Below are 23,357 nucleotides of genomic sequence, written 5' to 3' on the forward strand. Positions count from 1 at the left end.
TGTGTCTACAACCACGCCATTGCCGAGATCTGCCTCTGGGAGTGGAGGCTGTATTCAGGTGCAGTTAATGGACTGAGTGTGTGTGGAAACCTACCCCCCCACTGAGATCATCTTAGTGGGTGGGGGCTTTTGGGAGGTGATCAGGTTATGAGGGTGGAATCCTCAAGAGTGGGGTTAGTGTTCCTTTGAAAGAGACCCCCAAGACCTCCGGCCCCCTTCACCGTGTAGGACACAGTGAGAAGGCAGTATCTGCAGCTCAGAGGGGAGTTCTCAGCAGAGCCTAACCGTGCGGGCCCCGTGGTCTTGGACTTGGGGCTCCCGGAACTGTGAGGAGTAAGTTTCTCTTGGTTATAAGCCTCCCAGTCTGTGGCCCTTTGTCATAGCTGCCCAGATGGACCAAGACAGGTGGCAAGAATACTATGAGATAAATCTAATTTAGATCTGCACACAAGTGTGTTCCCAAGGCAAACAGCACTGAGGGCTGTGTGTTGGGCCTCCTGCACTGTGTTGTCTGTCCGTTTTCAGACATGGGAGCGTGGGGGCCGCCCGTGGGGAGTGAGTTTCCCTGGGTGTCATCATGGCCACTTTTTTGGGAATGTGTATCCACAGAAATGAGTCTGTATTATCGCCATTTCACTTTAATAGGGAGATTTAAATAACATTTCCCAAAACTGTTACACACACTGCAGATGGTATAGGAAGTTATTTTTAGGTGACACCCCAACAAACATGTTTTATTGAAGTATCTGTGTACTTACTTCATATATTAAAATATATTATAAAAGGCATATTTGATAAATAACTGGTAAGCAACATACACAAAGTTAAAACTCAACAACATGAAAACAACCCACTTTAAAAAATAGGCAAAGATATGAACAGTTGCCTCACCAAGGGTGCACAGACGGCAGATAAGCATATGAAGAGCTGCTCCACAGCATACAGCAAACTCAGTACCATCACACACCCACGAGTGGCAGAATGGCTGAGGTCGGCGCGCTGACGGCCGCAGATGCTGGCGGGGACGCGGCGTGGCAGCAGCCCTCACCCTCGGCTGGGGGGAGCTGCCTGGGGCAGCCGCCTGGGACGGCAGTTTGCGGTTTCATATGGAACCGCACAGTCCAGCACCCCTGTTCCTTGCTGTTTGCCCAAAGAAGCTGCAAACGTGTCCACACAAAACCCGCACGTGGATGTTTTCAGCAGTAACTGGAAGCAACCAAGATGTCCTCCAGTAGGTGATGGAGAGATCAACTGTGGTACATCTAGGCAATGAAATTCATTCAGTGCTAAAGAAATGAGTTACCAAGTCATAAAAAAGACACGGAGGAACCTTAAATGCACACTGTTGAGTGAAAGAAACCAACCTGAAAAGCCTGCTTACTCTACGACTGCAGCTACATGACGTTCTGGAAAAGGAAAAATTGTGGGGACAAAGGATGAGTTGGAGGGGTTGGGAGGGAGGGGGTGAGCAGCTGGAGCCCAGAAAGATTTGGAGGCAGGGAAACTGTCCTGAGACCATGATGGTGGACACGTGAAGTACATTTGTCAAATCCCACAGAATGTGCAACACCAAGAGTGAACGTAAGTGTCAAGTGTGGAATTTGGTTATTACTAATGTGTCGATGCTGGTCCATTAAGTGCACCACACTAATGCACAATGTTATTCATAGGAGAAACTGTATTTAGGGGGAGGTTATTTGGGAACTCTACCAGCGGCTCAATTTTGCCGTTAATCTGGGGGAAAAAACCCTATCAATTAAGAAAGACCTCAGAGTTGTAGCTTGATAAATAGATGTTACCACAAGCATCCAGGGCGTGCCAGTCACTGTTTCAGCCCCGGAGGCCAGGCCCCTGCAGTAAAGAGGTCTGCCTCACTCCTGAGACAGTGCTCGCACTTGCCACTAGGTGGCGATCTAATACGCAGCACTCTCTCTGAAACACGTCCCTGGGGCCAGTAACCCCAAGAGGGAGCCACCCACTCCCTTAGATGAGTGTCATCCGCACCCTGGGCCTGGTCACAGCAGCTCAGGGTCACTGACTCTGGGGTTAGCCCAGAGCAGCCTTCTCAGCCTTCTGGGGTCTCAGCACCAGTAGAAAACAGTGGTGACTAAACTGCCCAGGTGCACGGGTGAAGCTGCTCTGGAGAGAGGGGTGGCCTCCTCTGTACACCCCACCTCCCGGAGCCAGGCAGCTGGAGCCAGTGAGCTGAGCTGACTCAGCTGAGCTACAGTCAGTGGGGAATGAAATGAGAAGCCCTGCCCCCAGTCTGGTTGGAATTCAGGAGAAAGAGAAAGAGTGGGGCTATGGCCATGTTTTAGAAGTAATTCCCCCAAACTCTTAATGAATCCCTGAAAGTATAAGTGCTTAGGCACACCACGAGGAACCTGCAAGACACCATGACTGAGAGAAGGTCTCACAAGTCTCAAATGAAAACTGTGACCACCAAAATAACACAAAAACACAGAATACTGTGATTTCAGTGGATTGAAAGAAAATAATTGTCAACCTACAATTATTTAACTAGAAGAAAAAACATTTAAGGAGAACAATGTAAAGAGATTTTCTGGCCAACAAAAACCAAGACTGTCTGCTATTAGTCACGCTCACTAAAGGAAACTGTAAAGCTTAGACAAGACAGAAAGCAGGTCAGAGACACAAAACGGAATTCAGAAGACAAAAATAATGGATCACATAGGTATATTTAGACAAATTAAAGTACTGAATGTCTTCTGTATTTAAAACAACAGTATAAAGAGAAGGATAAAGATATTAACATTCTCTTTTCGTAAGTATTGTCTTTAAGTTTCTAGGTATGCTTAGCAGAATGCAGTACATAATCTTCAAACTAGTGAAGGAGAAAAGTAGGCTGAGAAAAATACCAATCCAAAAGAAACAAAGAAAAATAAATTTAGATGATTTGGGACAAATGGAAAGCAAAAACCAAAATAATTATAAATATTCATATTAACACCACAAATTAGTATGAGAATACACATAGCATGCTCATAAAAACAAACAGACCAGAAAACTGTACAACCCAAAAGTCCATCAGTAATGGGTTGAGTCTGGCAGAGGTGTCCAAACTTTTGGCGTCTCTGGGCCACATGGGAAGAAGAGTGAGTTGTCTTGAGCGACACATTAAATACACAAACACTAATGAAAACTGATGAGCAAAAGGTTTTAAGTAAATTCACGATTTTGTGTTGGGCTGCACTCATAGCCATCTGGGCTCGTGTGGCCTGTGGGCCAGGGGTTAGCCACCCCGGCAGAGCAGTGTGTTACAATGAAATACTACAGTGAAAAGAAATGAACCACAGCTGTATGCATCAACATCAATACACCTCACAAGCATCATAAAGACTGAAGATGCAAGACACAGAAGAACTTTGAAAAGATTTCAAAACTGGACCAGTGCTTCATGCATTTAAAGACACATCTAACTAAGATGGGTGTGCCGTTAGGCACGTCTGGCAAGGGGATGATGTTCACAGTACCAGGAGAGGGGTTTCTAGGAGGAGAATGTGCCTGGTGTGGCTCTGGGGAACATGTGTCTTGTGCCCCTTTGAATGTCCCCTATAGCCATCTATTTTCAACAACATGGAAGGTAACAGCAGCCCTCTGTGGAACTCTGAGAAGTCTAGGAAATTACATCTGGGAAACCAACCTATATACAACCTAGCAGAACAGGATCATGAATACAAAGAAAATTTGAACAGACCTGTAATGAGTAGAGATTGAAACAGTAATTGAAAACCTCCCACCACACAAATGCCCAGGACCAGAAGGTTTCACCAGTGAATTCTAACACACATTTAAAGAAGAACAAACCCAGTCTTTCTCAAAACAGTTTTCCAAAAATTTGAAGAGAGGAACATTCATGAGCTCATTTTAGGAGGCCAGAATCATCCCGAGACCAAACCCAGATAAGGACACTAAAAACTGCAAGCCAATATCTCTGATGAATACATTTACACATACAGATATGTATGTATAAATTTTGGAAAAGATGATGCAAATCAATAAATGTGGTATGCCATGTTAATAGAATGAAAAGATAGAAACCCTATTTTCATTTTGATAGATGCAGGAAAAGCATTTGGCAATTAACGTCCGTTCAAGATAAACTCTCAAGCTATTGGGTGTAGAGAAAATGTCTGCACAGTGAAGGCCACAGTGACAAACCCACAGCAAACAGCACACTCAGTGGTGAAATGGTCACAGCTCTCCTGCCAACGTCAGGAACGAGGAGGAACCACTGTTGGCACCGCAAGGGCTGTCCTCGCCTGAGCAATCAGGCAAGAAAAAGAAACCAAAGGCACCTGCAGGGGAAGCAGAACGATGACGACGGACAGCCTGTCTGCGGATATTTGCAATGTGTACACGCGGTTAAGAGAAACGACAGGGACATATGGTGAGGGGGACACAGGTGTGTTTTATGGGTGAGAATCTTGTACGTGAGCACATCTGTTTCTGTGCTTGGGCTGGGCACCACCTGGAGTTCAATGTTCTGTTCTTTTATAGCCACGTAGGACTTCATTTAGTTTAGGTATGTACTTTCGATTTTATACTTTTTTCCTTCATCCACATGCACTCACGTGACTCAGATAGAAATTGCTTCCAGTTCTCTCCAGAACAAAACAGGGCATACAGTTAGTTGTATGCAGGCCGCCGTCATCCAAGCTGATTGGTGAAGGGCTGAGGATTCTTCCCACTTGCTTCCAACCCATTTTTTCAGTCTTGTGTTGTAACCCAGCCCTACTGTGCATACGGGAAGGCTGTCCTACTGTGTCTCCTCTTCTCACGTACATTTCTGCTCTGTTGTAACCAGGTGTATAGGATCGACAGGTAAGTCTTACTTTGAGCCTTGGATCTGCTTAAAGCCTCTGTGGCCTGAACCAAATCACTTTTTTGAATCTCAGCATTATCTTTAAAATGGTACTTTACAGGATTGCTATAAGAATTATAAGAAGTATTCAACAGCAGCTGTTCATTTTTAACTCTCACTGGCCAGCGGTCCCCAACCTGTTTTGTCACCAGGGACCAGTTTCACGAAAGTTTTTCCACCCATTAGGATGGTGGAGGTTGGGGACCGCTGTCATTGGCCATACACTGACCGGCTGACGACGGATAAAAAATCTCTCTGAGCTTGTTTCTTATAAACGTAAGTGAAGATATATAAAGCACCTGACAGGTGACCGTCCTAGTTAATTTTAGGTTTTTCCTCCTTTACCTGTTGCCTCCCCAAGAAATCTTTTCTTACCATGTACACTGTAACCATTTAACTAGGACTGAGTTGAGAGTCTGTCCCATTTTGGAATTGTTCTTGTTCTCAAGGTTCTCCGTGGATCTGTCAACGCTCCACTCTAGTATTTTAGCTACTTTGGAGTCTTTCCTGCCCTGTGGTTCCAAGCGCCTTGTATTTCCTCACAGTACCTCGCACGCAGGCCGTGGTCATCATTTACCGCCTGACTTCCATGCGGAGGCTGCCAGTCCAGGTTCTCGGGCTGAGTGAGCCAGTGGCCATTCCTCCTCCAACCGCGAGGCCCCGTAACCTGCTAACACTCTGGGTCCTGTTCGTGGCCCAACTTCATGGTGATTCGGACGGACGAGAAACCACGGTGGGCTGGTCGTATTCCGTGAACAGGCGCGCGGGGGCCTGGGTGCATCCCCTCCATCTGCGCGCCAGGCGCTCTTTGAGGCCGTCCTGACACCACGCGCGGCGCCAAGGCGGAAAGGCCACCGGGGGTGGGTTTCCGTCTCACCCCGCTATCCACCAGAGAAGCGCTTTCAGCACCCGCCTATTACGTGGGCAGCTTTCCTCGTTACCGCCCCGACGGCTGTCCCAGCGGGGTGACTCGTCCAGCTACAAGTCGGGAGAGTCCTCCAGGTGACGCCAGCCGTCGGGGCCCGGGCCACCAGGGGACGCCGTTCGTCCGTCCGGTGCTCCAGGCCCGAAGGCAGATCGCGCATGCGCAAGGCACCCCTCCCCCCCCACCCCGCGCCCAACGACCCCAACGCGGCCCACCAAGCCATGGAACCCACCGCAGTGGGTGCGATTCCGGCGCTGCCGTTAGTTCGCCCCGGCGCCTTACCCCCGTGAGGCCCACAGGCGCACGGCCGGGCTCGGTGGCCGCCTGCCTGGGCCGCTCTGCCCGCCTCCGAGCTCGGCGGGGCGCGCGCCGCGTCCCCGTGGCTTGTCCCCGCGCGTGCGCGCTCCGCCGAGCGTATGTGTGTGAGTGTGTGTGCGGCCGAGGGGAGGGCCGCCGCCGCCGCCGACGACGATGCCGCGGGGCCGCCCCCCGAAGCCCAAGGAGAGCAAGGCGCGCGGCGACACCGGTAAGCGGCCCTTATCCGCCTCCGCTGTGCCACTCCGCGCGAATATAGTCCCCGGATGCGGCGCGGAGGGCGCTGGGAGCGGCCGGGCCGGGCGGGGCAGCGAAAACCCGGGAGGGCCGGCCGGGCCAGGAGGGCCGGAGACCGCGCAGCGCTCTTCTGCTTCGCCGCCGCTGCCGCCGCCGCCCGACTGCCGGCCGCAGGCGCGGGCGGAATGATACAGCGCCGGCCCTCCGCCGGCTGGGCCTACTTTCCTGGGCCGGCGGCGGCGGCGGCGGCGGGCCGGGGGCGAGGTGCGCGCCGCCCTCTTCCCCCTCCCCCCTCCCCCTTCTCCCTCCCCTCCCCTTCCACCTCCTCCTCCCTCCACTTCTCCGCGCGGCCCGGCGTCGTCCGTCAGCCCGCCTGCTCGCGGGGATCGCTCCCTGCCCGGCCTCGCCGCTCCGCTGGGGAGGCCTCTGGGCGCAGGTGCCGGTGCGGCCGAGCGGCTGCCGGGACGGCGGGGCCGGGAGCCCGGGGTGATGGGGGGCCCTTGGCGTCCGCGGGATGCAAGGCCGGCCCTAGGCTTCTTGCCTGTGGGATCGAGTGGGTTCCCCGCAGAGTCTCGCCCTGGCATTTTCGGGTCTCCGTCGTATTCAGGGCCCTTGCCCCGCGATGGAGTGCCCAGCCTCTGCGAATGCGGGTGCCGGTGCGCTGCCGGCCGTGCTCAGCATCTGCGCGCGATCTGCACGCTCTGCTGACCGCCCTCCCAGCGGCCCTCAGTGACGGGGTGCAGGACAGATGGGGACGAGAGTGGAGTGCACTGCAGCCAGGCCTGACCCCTCATGCCGCCCTACTCTGGGCACGTCGGCCTCCCTCCACGTGCCGCTGGGCCTGTGTATTAACTGCCCCAGCTGTTTGTTAACGGTGACCTTTTTTGCTGTACCTTTACTGCATCTTGTCATGGCTTCTGCTGCACAGTCGCAATGTCTGGGTGACTTGGACTAGGCTCAGGACACGGAAAGGTCACTTCTTGAAACCTTCTGTTTTACCACGTGTTACTAGGTGGCATTGTCGGCCGCTGGGTTTCTCACCACGGAGCCTTCCAGCCTCCTCACCAGCGTGCATCCCGGGGCCCCTCCGCCAGGCCTGGTGCTCGTGTTGCCCCAGGCTCCGCCTTCCCAGCCTTCTCACTGGTTTCTGCCGGAGTGTCCCATCACTCCCGGCCTGTCCGCCTCCTGGGTCCCTTTCAGACATCTGTCAGGTGGTCCACTCCCCTGGTTGGAGCTCCTGAATGGGTTCCTCTTCTCCTTGACAGCGAAGCCCGTGGGCCTTGTTGCTCTGGCCTTGGCCCAGCTCCTCCCTGGGTCCTGCTTAAGCCCAAGTCCCTTGTCCTCTTCCATGGTGTCTCCGTGTGGGGCCCACAGTCCCCATGCCGGAAGTCCACCTCCCACGCCTGCATCGGGTCTCAGTGCTCCGGCCTCCTGTACCCGTCCCCTTCCACCTGCCTCAATGGTCCCCAAAGCGCACTTTGGGGACCCCTGGGCATCTCCACGCTGCCAGGCTCTGCAACGTGCTGTCACAGCGATCCCGACACTGCTGGGCTCTGTTAACTCGATGCCCGTTTGCACCAATTGCACAACAGCAATGAGGCCTTGGTGCACATCATGCGGTGGCGGCGCCAAACCTCAAAGCCGCCTTGTGTGTCTCGTTGTGTCCCTTGGAGACTGCGCACTGCTGCCCAGCCAGCGTGGAAGCAGACGCAAGGGCCCACCTGCCCTTAAGGCACCTACAAAAAGATCTGCAAAAATGAAAGTTCTTCTTTTGAAGAGTATAGTTTTCAGAAATATGTGTATGTTAAATGTAATAGGTTTATTTTTAAGCAAATAAATATTTAAAAATTGTTCAGTTTTAATTTCTAACAAAATATCAACAAGTGTAACTCAGTGTAAACTTAAGGTCACTGGACTCTCAGTGGTATTGAAGAACATAAAAGGGTCCTGGGACCAAACTGTTGAAGGATCATTATTTTCTCAGTTACTGCCTTAGTGATGTAACTGGAAATTATTTTTTGTCATTCATTATGAATTTTATTTCTAAGAAAAACCTGGAAGGTAGGTGGGGATTTTTAGAACTAAGGGAAATGAGGCTCAGAGAGGGAAAGAGATTTGGAAGGTCCGCCCAGCTGGTCAAGGTCAGAGTTGGGCCTTGAAGCTACATGCATGCCCGAAGTGTGCACGTCACTGCTCTGCCTCAGGAAAGCCCCCCCGAGTTGGGGCTGACTCATTGATTCAGCACAGGTCTCAAGGTGCTTTCTGTGGCTGGTGGGCCCTGCAGGGTGGGGCTGGGGGGTGCAGACCTCAGTGTCTGAGAAAGGACCTGGCCTTGCTCCCTCAGGACTGTGCCCAGGTGGGTGGGAGCATTTCGTGGCAGCAAGGAAGTCTGGGCTTCCCAGAGGAAATGGTGTCGGACAGAAATGTCACGAAGTGGTAAGGAGTGGGTCTGCTTGGGGACATTTCTTGACATAGTGGTTGGCTTGGGGCCCAAGAAAGGAGTGAGCCTTCTCTCTGAGTTGACTGGGGAACATTTATTGAGCACCAGCTCTGAGCCTGGCACGACCCTGGGGAAATAGCACCTGACTCACGTTACTTTTCTCCCCGTAAGTAGTGACGTCTCCTTGATGGAAACCGTGGCAGGGGTCTCTCCTGGCTTCCATCGTTTTTTCCAGAAGATGGCGCAAAGCTTTCCACCTGAGCTTGCACCCGTGGTTGGGCACCTGCTCCGTGTTCTGGTGGAGAGCCGAGACTGGCAGACGGTGAGCCAGGCTGGGGAACAGGTCTCTTCTTGCTCCGATTGCCAGTTCAGGCCACTGTAGGTTTCTGCGGTTGAATTCAGGGACTCTGTGTGCTTCCCTCCGAGGAGGGAGGCCCTTGGGATGGGCTGCCAGGGCAGAGCTCGCACTGTGGACGGGGTAGCGGCAGCCTGGGGCCCTCTGGCTTTTGGGCGACTCATTTGCTTCAGCAGCAAAACTAGGCGTGATTGGTGGGGAACAGTTCGGGAAGACTGATGCTGGCTTGCAATGGTAGCTCTCCAACCACGGCAGCTACCCAAGGATGAAAAGATTTCTTTGTGAAGGAACCATCCTCTCCTTTCTACAACGGAGTTTCTCAGGGAGGCAGAAGCTCGGAGTGCTCAGAATTTTGAGGAGAGTTGGGTAGTGCAATACTTGTCATGATCCTGGAGTCAGTAGTAAGTTACCATGGGTTCCAGATCCTCTTCTTTGACCCCAAACCGATCTGGGAGAACCACACTCAACATGACTTCCTCACCAAAGTTGACCCTGCAGTGTCAGGGCCCCTACATGGTCGCTGCACACAAAGGCAGGGTTCCTGTGCTGGAGGGTCTGTGTGCTCTCCAGACTGATCTTCGGTCCCAGGGCTCGACCTGACGTATCACCACAAGGCCTGGTTGGGGCTGTCACCTTGCGGGACTTTAGGAAGTGCCTGGGACCCTTGCTGAGCTCAGTTACATTGGAGCCCGGGAGGCGGGACCCAGGTGGCCCCCCCTTGCTGCCAAGGTCCCAGTTGAGAACCACTGGCTGACAGAAAAGCTGCTCCAGTTGAGGAGAGGGCGGCAGAGAGGTTCGGGGACAACCTGCACCTCTGAGGTGCCTGCGCCTGAACCTCAGCGCCATTGAAAACTGCCGCTCCAGTGGGGGAAAATGGGGAACTCTCATGATCAGGTAAAGCACGTGGAGAGATGATGCCCTGGATTCCCAAGTCAGGCTCACTGGCCTGTGGGTCTGACCACGCTGGCAAAGGCGTGAGGGGGCTGAAGACACAGGTGCTGGGCTCCCGTCGCCGGCTCTGGGCGTCACGGAAGACTGCCGAGCTGGCCTGTCCCTGGGGCAGGCACTGCCTGTGTTAATACACGGGCCCAGCAGCACGCTCTGCGCTGCACGCTGGTGGCGTGGCTTAGGAGATTCTGAGAGAGGCCAGAGACACGTTTGAGCCCTTGTTTTGAGCAGATAGGACGTCTGCCTCGAAAAGTGCATGGTGTCAGTGACGAGTTTCTTGGGTTGTCATAGGTGACCAGCACCTGGAACAGGAGCAGTACCTTAAAACTCCGCTGCCTCTGCTGCCCTGCACCCCTCTCCTGCCTGTCGTCTTCTGCTGCCCACTTCTGGTGCCCACACTGAGTCTCCCTGGTTCTGAGCTGAATTGGATTCACACTGTGTGCCTTCTTGTTTATGGCTCCCTTCGTTCAATATTTGTTTCTCTGAGATCATTCCTGTGCTTATATGGCAGAGAGGGGCTCGTGTTCATAGGTGTATAGTATTCCACTCTGCGAACACACTGCCGTTTACTTTATCCTTTGTACTGCAGATACTTGGCTTGTTTCCAGTTTGGAGACTACTAAGAGTAAGTGCTGCGACAAGCGTCTTTGCATTCCTGGGTCAGAGTGGACAATACTAAATGGTCTTGCTCTGACACTATGAGACACTTTCTGTGTATATAGGAGGATGAGTGCTTGCTCTGTTCTTCGCTCTACAGATCAATATGAATTTTAGCTAAAACCGAAGTGCTGTAACATGCATCTTTCTTTTGTATTCCTGTCTCCCTCCAGATCAGGGTCAACTACCGACAGCCTCACCTGTCTGGTAAACAGAGTTTCACGGGAAGGAGCCACCCTCGTTCTCTGTGGTAGCTCTCGGGCTACAGTGGCAGATTCGAGGGGTATGGCAGACCCCTCCTGATCCCCAAAGTCTAGAATATTTCCCAAGTGGCCGTTTACAGGGACATTTGTCCAGCTCCTGCCCCGAGTAACAAGCTGTGATTCCACTGCAGCTGCCTTCCCACACATTCGTCCCTGAAGTCCCCTTGCCTTCCATGCTCCGGCTCCGGAATGACAAAGGCATTGTTTTCTCCAGTAGCAGCCGGAAGAGTCACTGAGGCCTAATCTCTAAGCTGATCAGGACCTTCGTCCCGGCCCTGGGAGGGAAAGGCAGGATGCCGTCCTGAGGGATATCTTCTGAAAATGAACACAACGGCAGCCCTTCTCTGTCTGTGTTACATCTCTCTGTCCAGTCCCTGTACACCCTGCATCTGCCCACCCCACTGCCTGGCGTCATGGGCCGCATGTGTTGAGGTTGGCAGTTGCCACAGAGGGCTCGAGGGCCTGGGTGTACCACCCGGCACCAACAGCACGGGACGCATTTCCCGAAAGTGAGCAGAGTTCGGGTTTTCGAAGTGTGACTGCGCCCCAGCCATCTGCAAGGAGGTTGTAGGCAGCACCAGGCCGCCGTGCAGTTTTAAGGCGTGGAGCCCTCTTAGAGTGTCAATATAAAGTGCGCCCTATGCCCACTGTTCACTGTCACACCAAGCAGGGAGGCACTCACGCTCGGGCAGCTGCGTCAGGGTGTCCGTGTGGACACATGCGACCTGGCCCCAGGAGGGACCGTTTGCTGAGGGTCTGACCAAGGCTTTGTCTTAACTCTGTCGTAGGGGAGTTGCAAGGTGTTTATCGCACATCAGGACCGCGCCGGCGTGCTCACGTAACCCGCAGACCGACTGTGCGCTGGTAATAATGGCCTGCAGACACGTGTCTGTGATGCCTCATGTTAAGGAGTGGGGCCCCACCAGCAATGCAGATGTCCCCAGAGTGCCCTGTCTAGGCAGTGTCCCCGTGGGACTGGCGGCCGTCCTGACTGCCCGCTGAGCTCTGCCAGAGGAGGCCATGCCGCGTGCTCTCTGGCGTCGGCGTCCTGCTGTCGAGGGGAGACCCGCTGTGGCGTGTGCCGTGGCAGGCTGTGCACTCTGGCTGTCTGCGGGCAGCAGGTCCTTGCACAGGGTCGTTCCACACTGTGGCTGTTTGGTCGGACCTGCACGTGTGTTTGACAGCCGGCCAGTTGCTTGGCCTGGCTCTCAGTTGGATTTATTTTATACCGAAAGAACATAAACAGTCTTAGGCTTCCAGTTGGGACAAAATGCTTTTGCTAGAATCCAAGTTCATCTGCTGTGTTTGCAGAGGCTGTGTGACCTTGACCCAGTAGCCTTGTTTCTTCGGGGCCTGAGCTCCCTTAGCTGTACCATACAGGATGGGGTATGGGACTCCCCTTTCCCCCCAAGGAAAGCTTATTTATTTGCATTTACATCTTTTTGAATAGGTAGTACTTTATAATGGCTCAAAAGGTTAAAATAGGGACATCCCCTTTCCCACCTCTGTTCCGGCCCCTGCGCCCCCGTTTTCCGGCTGTCTCCCGGGGCTCAGGTATGTGCGGACACAGGGCACGCCTGTGCTGCCTCCTGAGAGAAACACCCGGGACAGGGCGCCTCTCCCATGGAGTGCGGTTTGAGGGCGGATGTTCTGAATGAGCACGTTTCATTTCCAGACGAGCACCATTTTGATAGTGAACACATTCGCACAGATGGCGCAGAAAACGAGCAAGTGCGGGAGCCGCCCCGCCCCTGCTGCCTCCCTCGCGCAGGCACCTTCGCTTTGGGGTCAGCTTCCTGTTCATCTTAGTGAACAGTTTTCCGAAGGGACTCGTAATGTATCAGCTGATGTGGTCCCAACAGTCATTTATGTGGGACCTCGGGAATCATAAAATGTTTCATGGTTAGTTTAGTGCAGACATTTGAAAGCGTGGTCTTCGAGTGGGGCGCGGATGTAGTTCAGAACAGAGTACAAGTCGGTGCGCCTTTTCCTTGGTGGACCCATCGCATCTGGGAGCAGTGTTGCAGTCTTTTGAGTCGCATCCCTGTTTCTCGAAACGAGTTGGCTTTACTGATGCAAGTGGGAGGAGATTTTCTGAAGCTGCTGCAGCTCCAGTCCCTGCCCGACTCCCCCCAGGGCGTCCGCCCCACCCTGTCCCGCCACTCTGCGCTCCTATGCAGACAGGTCCCCAGGCCATGGGCCCTGTGCCTGCCGGTGGGGTGGGGACTACAGGCTGTTGGCTCAGAAGAGGTAGGGACGCCTCTCAGCCCGGGCCTTGCAGGGCAACAGGGCTCTTCTGAGCTTGCTGGGTCTTCTGCTTACCCCTCCCTACTCCCAGATTTCTCAGTTCTCATATTTTGGGGCCAAATTTGCCACCATTGTTGGTGATGTAGTTCTAGTTTTTTATAGTTAATGTGTATCCTACATTCGTGCTCCAATTATGAGATGTGGAGTATAATTACTTATTTTAAAGAATTGGAGAGATTTGGGACATCTTTATTTTATGATGTTGCTGACAACTGTACTTGAACAATAAAATAATTTCCAGAAATGTTGATGATGATCTCATGGTTATTCTTATTTGGAAACACGTTTAAATTTTTGTCGTTTGCTTCCCTGGGGTTGGAGGAGCCCATTGTGAAAGCTTTGCGGCCCTTTGTCATCCGAAAGCCGAATTCAGAGAACAGTGTCTTCTGCTTTTGACTTAGTCTTGCTCCTCAGCAGTGTTCAGAGTAGATGGAGTCGGAAGTGGCATCTGTATTTCACCTGGAGTTTTGTTTGCTGAGTAATTTAGGATCCTGTGTGGATTCCTGATAAACTCGCTGAGCAGCCTAAAGGTGAAATGCCTTTAGGGTTTGGAGTGACGCAGAAGCCGAGGACTGCTGTGGGGATTGGTTGTCTCCAGGACGCAGGCCTCCCGGGTTGTGTCTCAGGATTCCAAAGGTCCTAAGAAGGACTTAGGGTTCTGTCGTCCTGCGTCTCGGTCATCTCGGCATTTCTCATTTCTAACAAAACCATGTCCATTTTAAACATTCAAGGTATCATGATTTCATCTAGAACTTCTCACAAATTTTTGGCATAATTTGGTTTCTAAACAATAACCAAATAACTTTATTTATGTGATGAGAATAACAACTGGTATTTATTGTGTATACTTATGCAATTTTGTAGATGGAGTTTTAACATTGAATGCGGAGAATGCTAATTATGCCTGTCAAGCTCCAAACTCCCATAAATGTGAAATCTGTCTGCTATCTTTCCCCAAAGAGTCCCAGTTTCAGCGCCACATGAGGGATCACGAGCGGAACGACAAGGTACGTACTTCAGGAGGGTCAGCACCGAGAGCACTGCACCGGAGGTGTTGCGGAAGGCCGCGCGGGTCTGAGATCGTCTCCTGCAGTGGAGATTCCTGAGTGGCGGGGTGTCTCGCGGCACACGTGCCCGGACTTGTGTTTTCAGCCGTGGTCGCATTCCTAGCCATCAGGAGGTCATGAGCGGCAGGGAGAGGCTGTCCAGTGAGTCTGTGCCCCAAGGTCCTTCAGTGGTGGGGGAGGACGTGCTCTCAGAGCACGCCTGTCTGCGGCGGTCCCCCTCTCCATGAGCTCACAGTTGGTGCAGGTCAGTGTGTTTCTCACTGGCGGGGGACTGCCCTCAGTGACTTTAGTTCACAGTGGCATTCAGACACGTGTCATCACACGCCAGCAGGGCTGCGCTCCCACACCGGCTGTGGGCCCTTCTGAAGGGTGCCCTGTGGGGCATGATGGGAGTGTTTGTGTCCAGTGGGTGGTTGTGGGACAGTCTGCGGGGAGACGGAGGGGCAGTTCCAACTGCAGTGAAAAGTGGTCGTCACTCGCCTCCAGGTCAGGGGGTATGGGCTAGTGAGCCGCTGGACACCAGACGTGCCCATGCTCTCCTCCAGAGCCCTGGGTGCGGCCAGCCCCACTCTGCTGCCAGCGGGAGTGGCCGTGCTGTCCCTCGACGATTAATGCTGATGCCGGTGCCCGAGGCTGTTCCTCCCCCCACGGCTGAAAACCTGGAGATGCTGACTTGGTCCTCATTAGTGTCTTGATATTTCAGAGAGAGAGAAATGCCAGTGATTATCTTTCTGCAAGTGAGAGGCAGAGCACCCTCCTTTTGGGGACCACTTCAGACTGAGAAAAGCAGGCAGACTCTTGTGCGATTTGTGTGATTACTGGTTTTACCTGGAGTGGCCCTGTTCCCAGTAGAGCAGCTGGTCAGGAAAGAAGGGAACGTCGCGGCCAGCGTGGCGTTTCTCCGCTCGCTGCCCAGGAGGCCTTGCGGGCACAGGGGTGTGGCACTCCTCTGGGAGGCCTTGCTTCTGCCTGTGCACGTGGGCGTCCTCACCGTCCTCTGAGACGTCCCCGGGGAGCGCGATGTGTTGTTGGTTGGGAGTTGCTGACGTCGGGTCTAGCAGGGGTGTCGGAGGTTTCTTGCAGAGGTTGTGGATTATGGCGCTTGCTAATACTTGAATGACGTTGACTGTGGTGGCCTCTCGACTTTTCTCTCCAAATAGCCACATCGATGTGACCAGTGCCCCCAAACCTTTAATGTTGAATTCAACCTGACCCTGCACAAATGTACCCACAATGGGGAGGACCCTACCTGTCCTGTGTGTCACAAGAAATTCTCCAGAGTGGCCAGTCTCAAAGCGCACATTATGCTGCATGAGAAGGAGGAGGTAACTATTCCGGCCCGTCCTTGGTTAACTGACTCTTACAGTGCATCTGGTCCTTGGGAGGGTCTGGGTGTGAATGTGCACGAAGCCTTCGCATGGGTTTCAGGGGTGAATCAGTAAGTTTGCCTTGGCTGGTCCCCAGTTCACTGCTGAAATGCTTCCTCTTGCCAACACCACTTTGGGGTAGAGACATGGAATGTGCAGTGTGTTTGGGGGATCCAAGTGTGTCTCTGTGGGCTGGAAGAGGTCCCCCTCCTCTCTGTTTTTAGCAGAAACTGACTTTTGTAAAAATTTATAGTGGCCTAAAGTGGGTTTTCTGCCCATGAAGGTGGCTCCTGAACCCATGGTGTGGGGGCCGGGGGGGAGGGAGGACACACCTGGTGACCAGCCCTGCAGGCGCCCGGTGAGCAGTCCCGGCAGTGTCCTGGTGGCTGAGTTGGCCTGGCACCGCTGCTAGGGCAGGAGTCTCATTTCAAGTGTGAATGGCTGCCGCTTTAAAGATATTATCTCCTTGCCCTGGCTGGTGTGGCTCAGCGGATTGAGCGCCGGCCTGTGAACCAAAGGGTCACTGGTTGGATTCCCAGTCAGGGCACGTGCTTGGGTTGGGGGCCAGGTCCCCAGTAGGGGGCGTGCCAGAGGCAATCACACATTGATGTTTCTCTCCCTGTCTTTTTTCCTCCCCTCCCCCTCTCTAAAAATAAGTAAATTAAAAAAAATTACCTCCTCCACCCCAATTATTACTGTAGAAAATTAGGAAAATGCAAAAAGTGAGGAAGAGAACTTAAAAATCACATGTAATTCTACTATTCAGGGCCAATTACAGGTAACTATTTTTCCTCCTAAGACAGAAAAACAAATACAGTATTTCAATTACATATATAAAATTTTTATCCTAAAAATTGAGTTCCTACTGTTTGTGTATCTTTTGTATATGTTTAATTTTTCACATAAAATCATCGGTCAGGTATCCTTTAAAACCTGCTAAGTGATGTCCGTGTCATCTAGGAGCAGCTGAGTCTCTATCGCCCACGACGCAGGGCCTTGCAGGGCACCCCGGGCGCGCCCAGGCCCCTCTGGGCTCTCTCCGCAACCCTTGTCACTGTGCGCTTTCTGTGCAGTCGGCCATCATAGGCATCACCACGCTGAACCTGCTCCTCCCAGAGCGGCCCTGGTCCTGGACGCAGGTCTCCCAGCCAGCAGGGCCCCCGCTCACACCAGCAGGCCGTTCGGACTGTGCAGAGGAGGCACAGGCAAGGCCGCCTGGGCTGGCTCTCCCCCGAGTGTGCCAGCACGCTGCCCGGCACAGCGGCTCTCCTGGCAGGCGATTCGGTGCCCAGAGGACGTTTTGGTGGCCTCTCCGGCAGGGAAGGGGGTGAGGTGCTGCCGGCACCTAGTGACTGGAGGCCAGAGGTGCTCCTGAAGGGCCTTCAGCGCGTGGCCCCTCGTTGCTCCCCTCCTCCCACCAAGAATAGTCTGGTTTCTGGAAAAGGAATTGCTAGTCACAGTGGATGAGACTTCAGAAATTTGATGGTGTCAAATTGTCTTCCAGAGTTTTCTCAGTTTCCACTCCAGCCAGCAGTGTAGGGAAATGCCCCCCTCATCATGCTGTCTGGTACTTTCAAGGTGGTATGTTTCTGCTGTTTTAATTTGTAGTTCCTTACTTACCAGTGAAGCTCAGCGTCTCTCCCTGTTTATTAGTCACTAGTCTTCTTTTTTGCCTTTTAATTCTCTAACTTTGAGGGAGTGGGTGGGGACTATGGGACTCTCCTTTCAGATTTGTGTCAGCTGTTTGCATACTTAGGAAATTAGGGGCTTTGCCCTTTCTTGGTTTCTGACATTTTCTCCTGGCATAAGTTTTTAGATGGCCAAATACTCAAATCTTTAATCTATTCATTTACAGACTCTCATTCTTGTGGTTTGCTTGGAAAGACTTCCCACGGCTACAGTTATTTTTCAGATCCCACGTGTCTTCCAGAATGCAGGTGCACCCCCACTGCGGTGCGCACGCCCACCCCAGAAACCGCAGGTCCCGCTGGTCCAGGTCCAGGCACCCTCCCCGGCTCCCGCGAGCCTCCCCCACTTCCTGTGTGTCCCTCCTGCCCAGTGAGGACCCTGGCTCCCACGCGGCAGCCCAGTCCCGGGTCCCATCCACAGCAGTGGCACGGTTGCACGGCCCCTACCGCAGTGCACCTGCCACAGTGCCGCTTGGGGGGGTGGCAGGGTATGAGCTCAGGGTCGTTTGACATAGCTTTCTTTCCACTGCAGGGCCACCCCGCCCGGCTCTCAAGCCACAGTGTGCAGGGGCTGCCCTCTGGCAGCGTTCGGTCAGCGTGACCACAGAGACAGCCCGGGGCCGAGCAGGGACTGAGGGCTGGGACGCTGGGTGACAGGCACGTGGCAGGAACCTCCGCTTAGGAGGCAAGCCCCATGAACAAGGAGCTCTCTGCCCCTCTGCTCCCTCCGCTGGGAGGGGCTGTGCCTGGGGAGGGGCCGCCTGGTTTCTCTGGTTCATCTTGCTGGTTCTCTTTGGAATGACAGCACATGTTTGCGTGCGCTGACCCTCCTGTTCTGGTTTGGTATTAACGTAAACTCGAGAGTTTTGCCTGCTTACGACTGAGTTGGTGTTTTCATTTTGGCTGCATTGAATTTTTTAGATGGTGTTGGGAGCATCGAACGTGCTAACAGAATTGGGTCTTGATCCTTGGGGCAGCGGGGTTTTGCTCACATGGGTGCAGTGCACTGTTCACACTTGTTCTTAGGTGTTTTGGGCCCTTACTGATGTCACTGGGGGTCTCTCAGTGACACATTGCACGTGACTCGTCTGCAGGATAGAGCGCACTCCTGTCTGCTGGGTCGCAGCCTGTCCCCCACCGGATTCTCACCTGCAGGACCTGGGTGGGCGGTGAGATTTGGCTTCATCAGCCACATGGGTGGGTGAAAGCAGTAACCTTTTGGTCATCATTTGCCACCTCAGCAGGTGGTGATGACCACAGCACACCCCCTAGCTTTGTTCTTGTGCAAACGCCACACCTGAGAGAGTGGCTCGGTGCACCCTCTCAGGAGGTGTCTCCCTTGCCCGGCTCACATGGTCCCCGCATGTTACTTACATTCCCTCCAAATACTCCGGTATGTGCCCCCGGAACGAGGCCCTTCCTCAGCATCACAAAACAGCCCCCGCACCCAAGAATGAGCACTGGAGCAGAGGCTGGAGTCTCCCCCCGGCCACAGCGCCCCCCCTCAGTGTCTCGCTGGGTCTCCACCAGCCAAACCCTGCGTTCTGCCTCCCAAGGCGACAGACCCCCACCGCACATGCATCTTACTCGCTGCGCAGTCAGTAAAAAGCGGCCACACGTGGGTTGGGTGCAGCTTTTGGAGCCTGGGGTTTCCCGCTCCCTGGGTAACCCCAGTGCTGTTCCGTCGCCGTCACCGCTGCCGAAGCCCAGCTTCCCCAAAGCTCAATGCCGCTGAAGTGAACGCGCTCGGCTGGCCACTGTGCGGCATGGGCATGGCAGAGTGGCGCGGGCCCCTGTGACCCTCTGCCCCTGGGCTCCCCGGGGAGTGGTGTGTGCCCCGGCGCCTTGCTCTCGGGGTGGGCCCGTGGCCGAACACCGTCCTTCTCCCTGCGAAGTACTGGCTCTGTCCTCACAGCAAAGTGGGGTTGTTGGCGGGGCAATGGGAAACCTGGCCTGGGAAGTGGGAGCAGAACCTGACCGGGGACAGAGGCAGGGACTGCATGACATTGTGTGACGTGTGACCAATGTGTGGGTCCTGGCTGGGAACCGGCCAGGGGGGGCGTGTCTGTCAGGGTGAGCATGCGGGGGCTCGTCTGCACCGAGGTTGGGGTGTCGGCAGCATGTGTTACGGGACAGCCAAGGTGTCGGGGCGTGAGGGTGTCGGCCAGAGAGCTGGGGGGGTCAGCACGTGGTACAGGCCAGATAAGCACAGTGCACCTGTGTGTGTGTGTGCGTAGGTGTGCGTGTGTGAGCGAGTATGTGCGTGAGAACCCTCCAGCAGGTCACGTGATGGGGCAGGAGGCTGAGGTGGCCACACCTGCACCATGTGTGCTGCTGGGGCCTGTGTGCAGCCGGCCAGGAGGGGGCAGCGGTGCCCAGCCCGCCGTGGCACTGCCCTGACCTCCCACGCACCACCCAGACACGCAGACGGGCCCAGGACTGCGGGGGTCCGGCCGCGAAGGCATCGCTTCCCACACCCTTTTTACACTGAACTCTCCCTCCCTCCCTGACTGAGAAGACAGACAGCAGGGATCTTCCGTTCCTCGTGGTGCCTAGGGCCGGACCCACCCTTCTCACGGCCTCCCTCCCTCCCTCGTATTCGCACGCCCGCACTCTCCCGAATTCCTCTGGACGGTCGCTGCCGTGGAGCTCGGGGCCTTCCCTCCCCTGGCGTCTCTGCGCTGCCCGCCGGTCACCGATGGCGGTTCTGCTGCTGCGCGGCCTGGCTGTGCTGTGGTCCCCTGACGTGGGGGCTGCGTCCTGTGTGGCTGTCGAGGGACAGCGGTGCAGCCTGGCCTCGGTGGGATGTGGGGCTTCCTCGGTGAGACTCCATCGTCTTTGTGCTGCGTCATCACAGTGGTTGGAACGTGCACGTGTCGTGGTTTCTGACTCCACTTTTCTTCTGAAAGGCTTTTGAGAGATATTTCCGGAAATCCATTGACTTGATGTCTCTGTTGCTCCTTACCCACCTTCTATTTCCTGTCTTCGAGTTTAACGGTTTTCCCAGATCAGCAGACAGTCACGGGAGAAGCAAAGGGCAGAGTGGCTGGAAAAGAGGCTTTGGCGTGCCTGTGGTTTGAGCTGGTGACGGGAACTGTGAGAATGGCCTGCCTTCTTGCTCTGGGCGCTGGTGGTGGGAAGTGGCATTTAGCCCTGACTCAGTGGCCCAGGACGAGCAGGAACTCAGGCCTAGGAGGGTCATGTGAGCAGAGTTTAGAGAAGCCATCCTGTGCCTGTCTCAGGTGTGAGCCCAGTGGGGGCCACCGGTGGGGACCACCGCTCCCTTCGGTGGCTACACTGGTCCCGGTGTGGAGCTCTGGTGCTTGGTAGTGCGGGCAGAGCGGCTCTGTGCCCTGAGAGGGCCCGGGATGCCCGCCGTCTCTGTGGTCTCCTCGAACGTCTCCCTGTCATGTGGTTGGAGACGAAGGAGGCAGTAAGGGAACCCATTCTGTGTGGCTGTCCCATGGGCAGGACGCAGCATCGCACAGGCCGCCCAGTCAGAGGGCTAGGAGTGTGAGGCCTTGGTGAGTTGGCCATGTGCTCAGCCGAGGAGCCTGTGACTGTGTAAGAAAGGAGCCCTGCTGCTGTCTTCCCCACACGTGTGAAAGGAATGCACTTTGAGTTGTCTTCCTCTGTTGTGTGTGTTTTATTTCTCAGTTAATTGATTTGAATGTGGCACATTAGTAGTAACTACAGGAATAATCACTGGCCTTTTGTTGCATTTAAACATAATGTATAAGAATCTGGCCAAGTCCTGGCTAGTGTGGCTCAGTGGATTGAGTATTGGCCTGTCAGCCAAAGGGTTGCTAGGTTGATTCCTGGTCAGGGCACATGCTGGGGTTGCAGGCCAGGTCCCCAATAGGGGGCGTGCAAGAGGCAACCGCACATGGATGTTTCTCCCCCTCCTTTCCCCCTTTCTATAAACAAAATCTTAAAAAAAAAAAAAAAAGAACCCAGCTTAGATGGCGTAGACCCTATATCCCAGGACCTCCCTCTTAACACTAGAAATGCCTAGAGACACACCCATGGATAGAGAAAGACTCTGAAAGGTGGGAAGAGTGCAGGCGGCGAGGGGTGTCGGTGTGCGAGAAAGAGCGTGGCAGGGAGTGCCCTGGGCTTCTGTCCTTCCTCCTGGGCAGCTGGGCAGGGTGCTGGGGAAGCCCGTGGCCCTCTGCCAGTGGGTGCAGACGGACGTGCTCCGGGGAGGCTGAGTAAGGGCAGCCTAAGCACGGAAGACCATTCTGACCACGCCCACCCTACTCCAGCCACATGCCGGTTGGTAGGGCCCGGTGAGACCGGGTAGGAGGTGGTTTTCCACCCGCTGCTGGCATGTGTCTGTCTGACCCCCAGCTCCCTGAGATAAAGTGGGGAGCCAGTCTCTCATCCCTCTCCTGGCAGATGGGGGCAGTGGCACCCAGGTCCCTTCCTCCCACCCCGATGGTGTTGGCAGGGCCCAGCTGCAAGCTGTCTCTCTGTCCTACACCAGGCAGCATGGTAGAGTTCTGATTCCTGGCTAGAGCAGGGGCAGTGGGCCTTTGGGGGCTGAGCCTCCCCACCTGCCCACCCCCTCTCCACCCCCGGCAGCAGGGAGAACGAACCCAGTGCTGCCGCTGTGCTCCCCCCACTGGTGTCACGGGCCCTGCAGGGAACCCGCACTCCCACCTGCACTACATCTAAACAGGTGGCTTGTCACGAAAGGATGAGCTAAGATCGAGTCTCAGTACAACCCCCGAATGTGCAGGTCACAAACAGCAGTCCCCCGTCGGGCCGGGGAGCACTGCAGCCCCAGCTCCACGAGAAGGCCAGTCGGTGCCCAGCTGTGAGGGTCCTCGGGGGCTTTAGAGCAGCCGTGGCGGAAGTGCCCAGGCTGCGTGCCACCCTGTATTCACCGTGCGAGCCGGCGTGCACCACCCAGAGTCCTCGCTCAGAGGGCGGGGACGAACTTCTGAGTCGTGTCCGGATCTCCTGAAACCCGGACCCACTTGATAGGGAGAGCAGTGAGTGAGAGCACAGACCGGCCACAGCCGAGAAAGCCCACGGGAGACGGGAGACAGAGGCCGGTTTGACTTCACAACGGGCACAGGGGACGGGAGTTGTTAGTGGGGAATGGGTTCCCTAAAAATTTAGGCATGCAGAGGTCGTTTTTTTAAAGACATGCAGCAGATTATTTTAGGTATTTGTTTTTGACCATTTCTTGGAAAGAACTTTCTTAATTTTCAACAAGATACTAATTAGTAATTTTTAATTCCTAAAATTATTACATAATGACATTAACTTAATATTACTTGGCTTAAAGTTATTTTGGGGTTGTTCAGTGTCTTTCCCTTCATCCTCATCTTTTTCTGCCAAGGGTGCGCCGGGCTGTGGCAGTGAGCGCCCTCACTTGGGCGGGGTCACGTGCATTTCTGAGGCCACTGTGCTCGGCAACGAGGGGAACTGATGGAAAGAAGTGGCTGTAGGTTTTGTGGGAACAGCCGTCCATGCTCGTTGCCAGGCACCCTCCTCCTGCCTCCTGCTTGGACTGTTCACTCTGAGAGCCGTCTCAGCCGTCTCAGTGTGCGAGGGAGTTCTGAACGCGGGGCTCCTTGGACCTTGCGCCAAGTCAGCAGTTCCTGCTGGTGAGAGCCATTGCTGAGGCTTCCTCGGCCGTGCGCTGTTCACCTGTCTACACACCTGCGACTGAGCTGCCGCCCAGGTGCTGGCGGGGGGCTGGTGTCCTGACGTCCCCGGTCTGTAGACGTGGGGTGGCCGCCTGCCCGGACGCACCAGAACCAGCTCCAGAACGGCCGCACTTGCAGCACTGCACTGAAGTCCTCTGTTTCTCCAAAGTGCTCCCTGTGCTGACGGACCCAGTGCCAGTCCCCCGGCAGCCCACCGGAAGCCATTCACTGTGCTCAGAAATC

At 54.6% G+C, this 23,357-nt stretch overlaps 1 protein-coding gene and 1 long non-coding RNA gene across 5 annotated transcripts in view; one reads left to right on the top strand and one right to left on the bottom strand.

The window, feature by feature from the left end:
- Positions 1-4,818: 4,818 nt before the first annotated feature.
- LOC118979764 (uncharacterized) lies at positions 4,819-23,188 on the bottom strand. Its single transcript, XR_005064986.1, has 3 exons — positions 23,177-23,188; positions 8,908-8,910; positions 4,819-5,675 (listed from the first exon to the last, which is right to left on the bottom strand). It is a non-coding gene; the product is annotated as an uncharacterized LOC118979764 (long non-coding RNA).
- Positions 5,670-23,357, top strand: part of ZNF236 (zinc finger protein 236) — a 70,109-nt gene continuing 52,421 nt past the window's right edge. For all 4 annotated transcript variants that reach the window (XM_037035956.1, XM_037035970.1, XM_037035978.1 and 1 more), the window contains exons 1-3: positions 5,670-6,336; positions 14,197-14,339; positions 15,560-15,724. In XM_037035956.1, coding sequence (XP_036891851.1) covers positions 6,282-6,336; positions 14,197-14,339; positions 15,560-15,724 — 363 coding nt within the window. In that variant the 5' untranslated portion in view covers positions 5,670-6,281. The remainder of the gene's footprint in view (positions 6,337-14,196; positions 14,340-15,559; positions 15,725-23,357) is intronic.

Source organism: Sturnira hondurensis, unplaced genomic scaffold (assembly GCF_014824575.4).
Source record: "Sturnira hondurensis isolate 20B ecotype Veracruz unplaced genomic scaffold, ASM1482457v3 Scaffold0001872, whole genome shotgun sequence".
In the NCBI taxonomy this organism is placed as follows: domain Eukaryota; kingdom Metazoa; phylum Chordata; class Mammalia; order Chiroptera; family Phyllostomidae; genus Sturnira; species Sturnira hondurensis.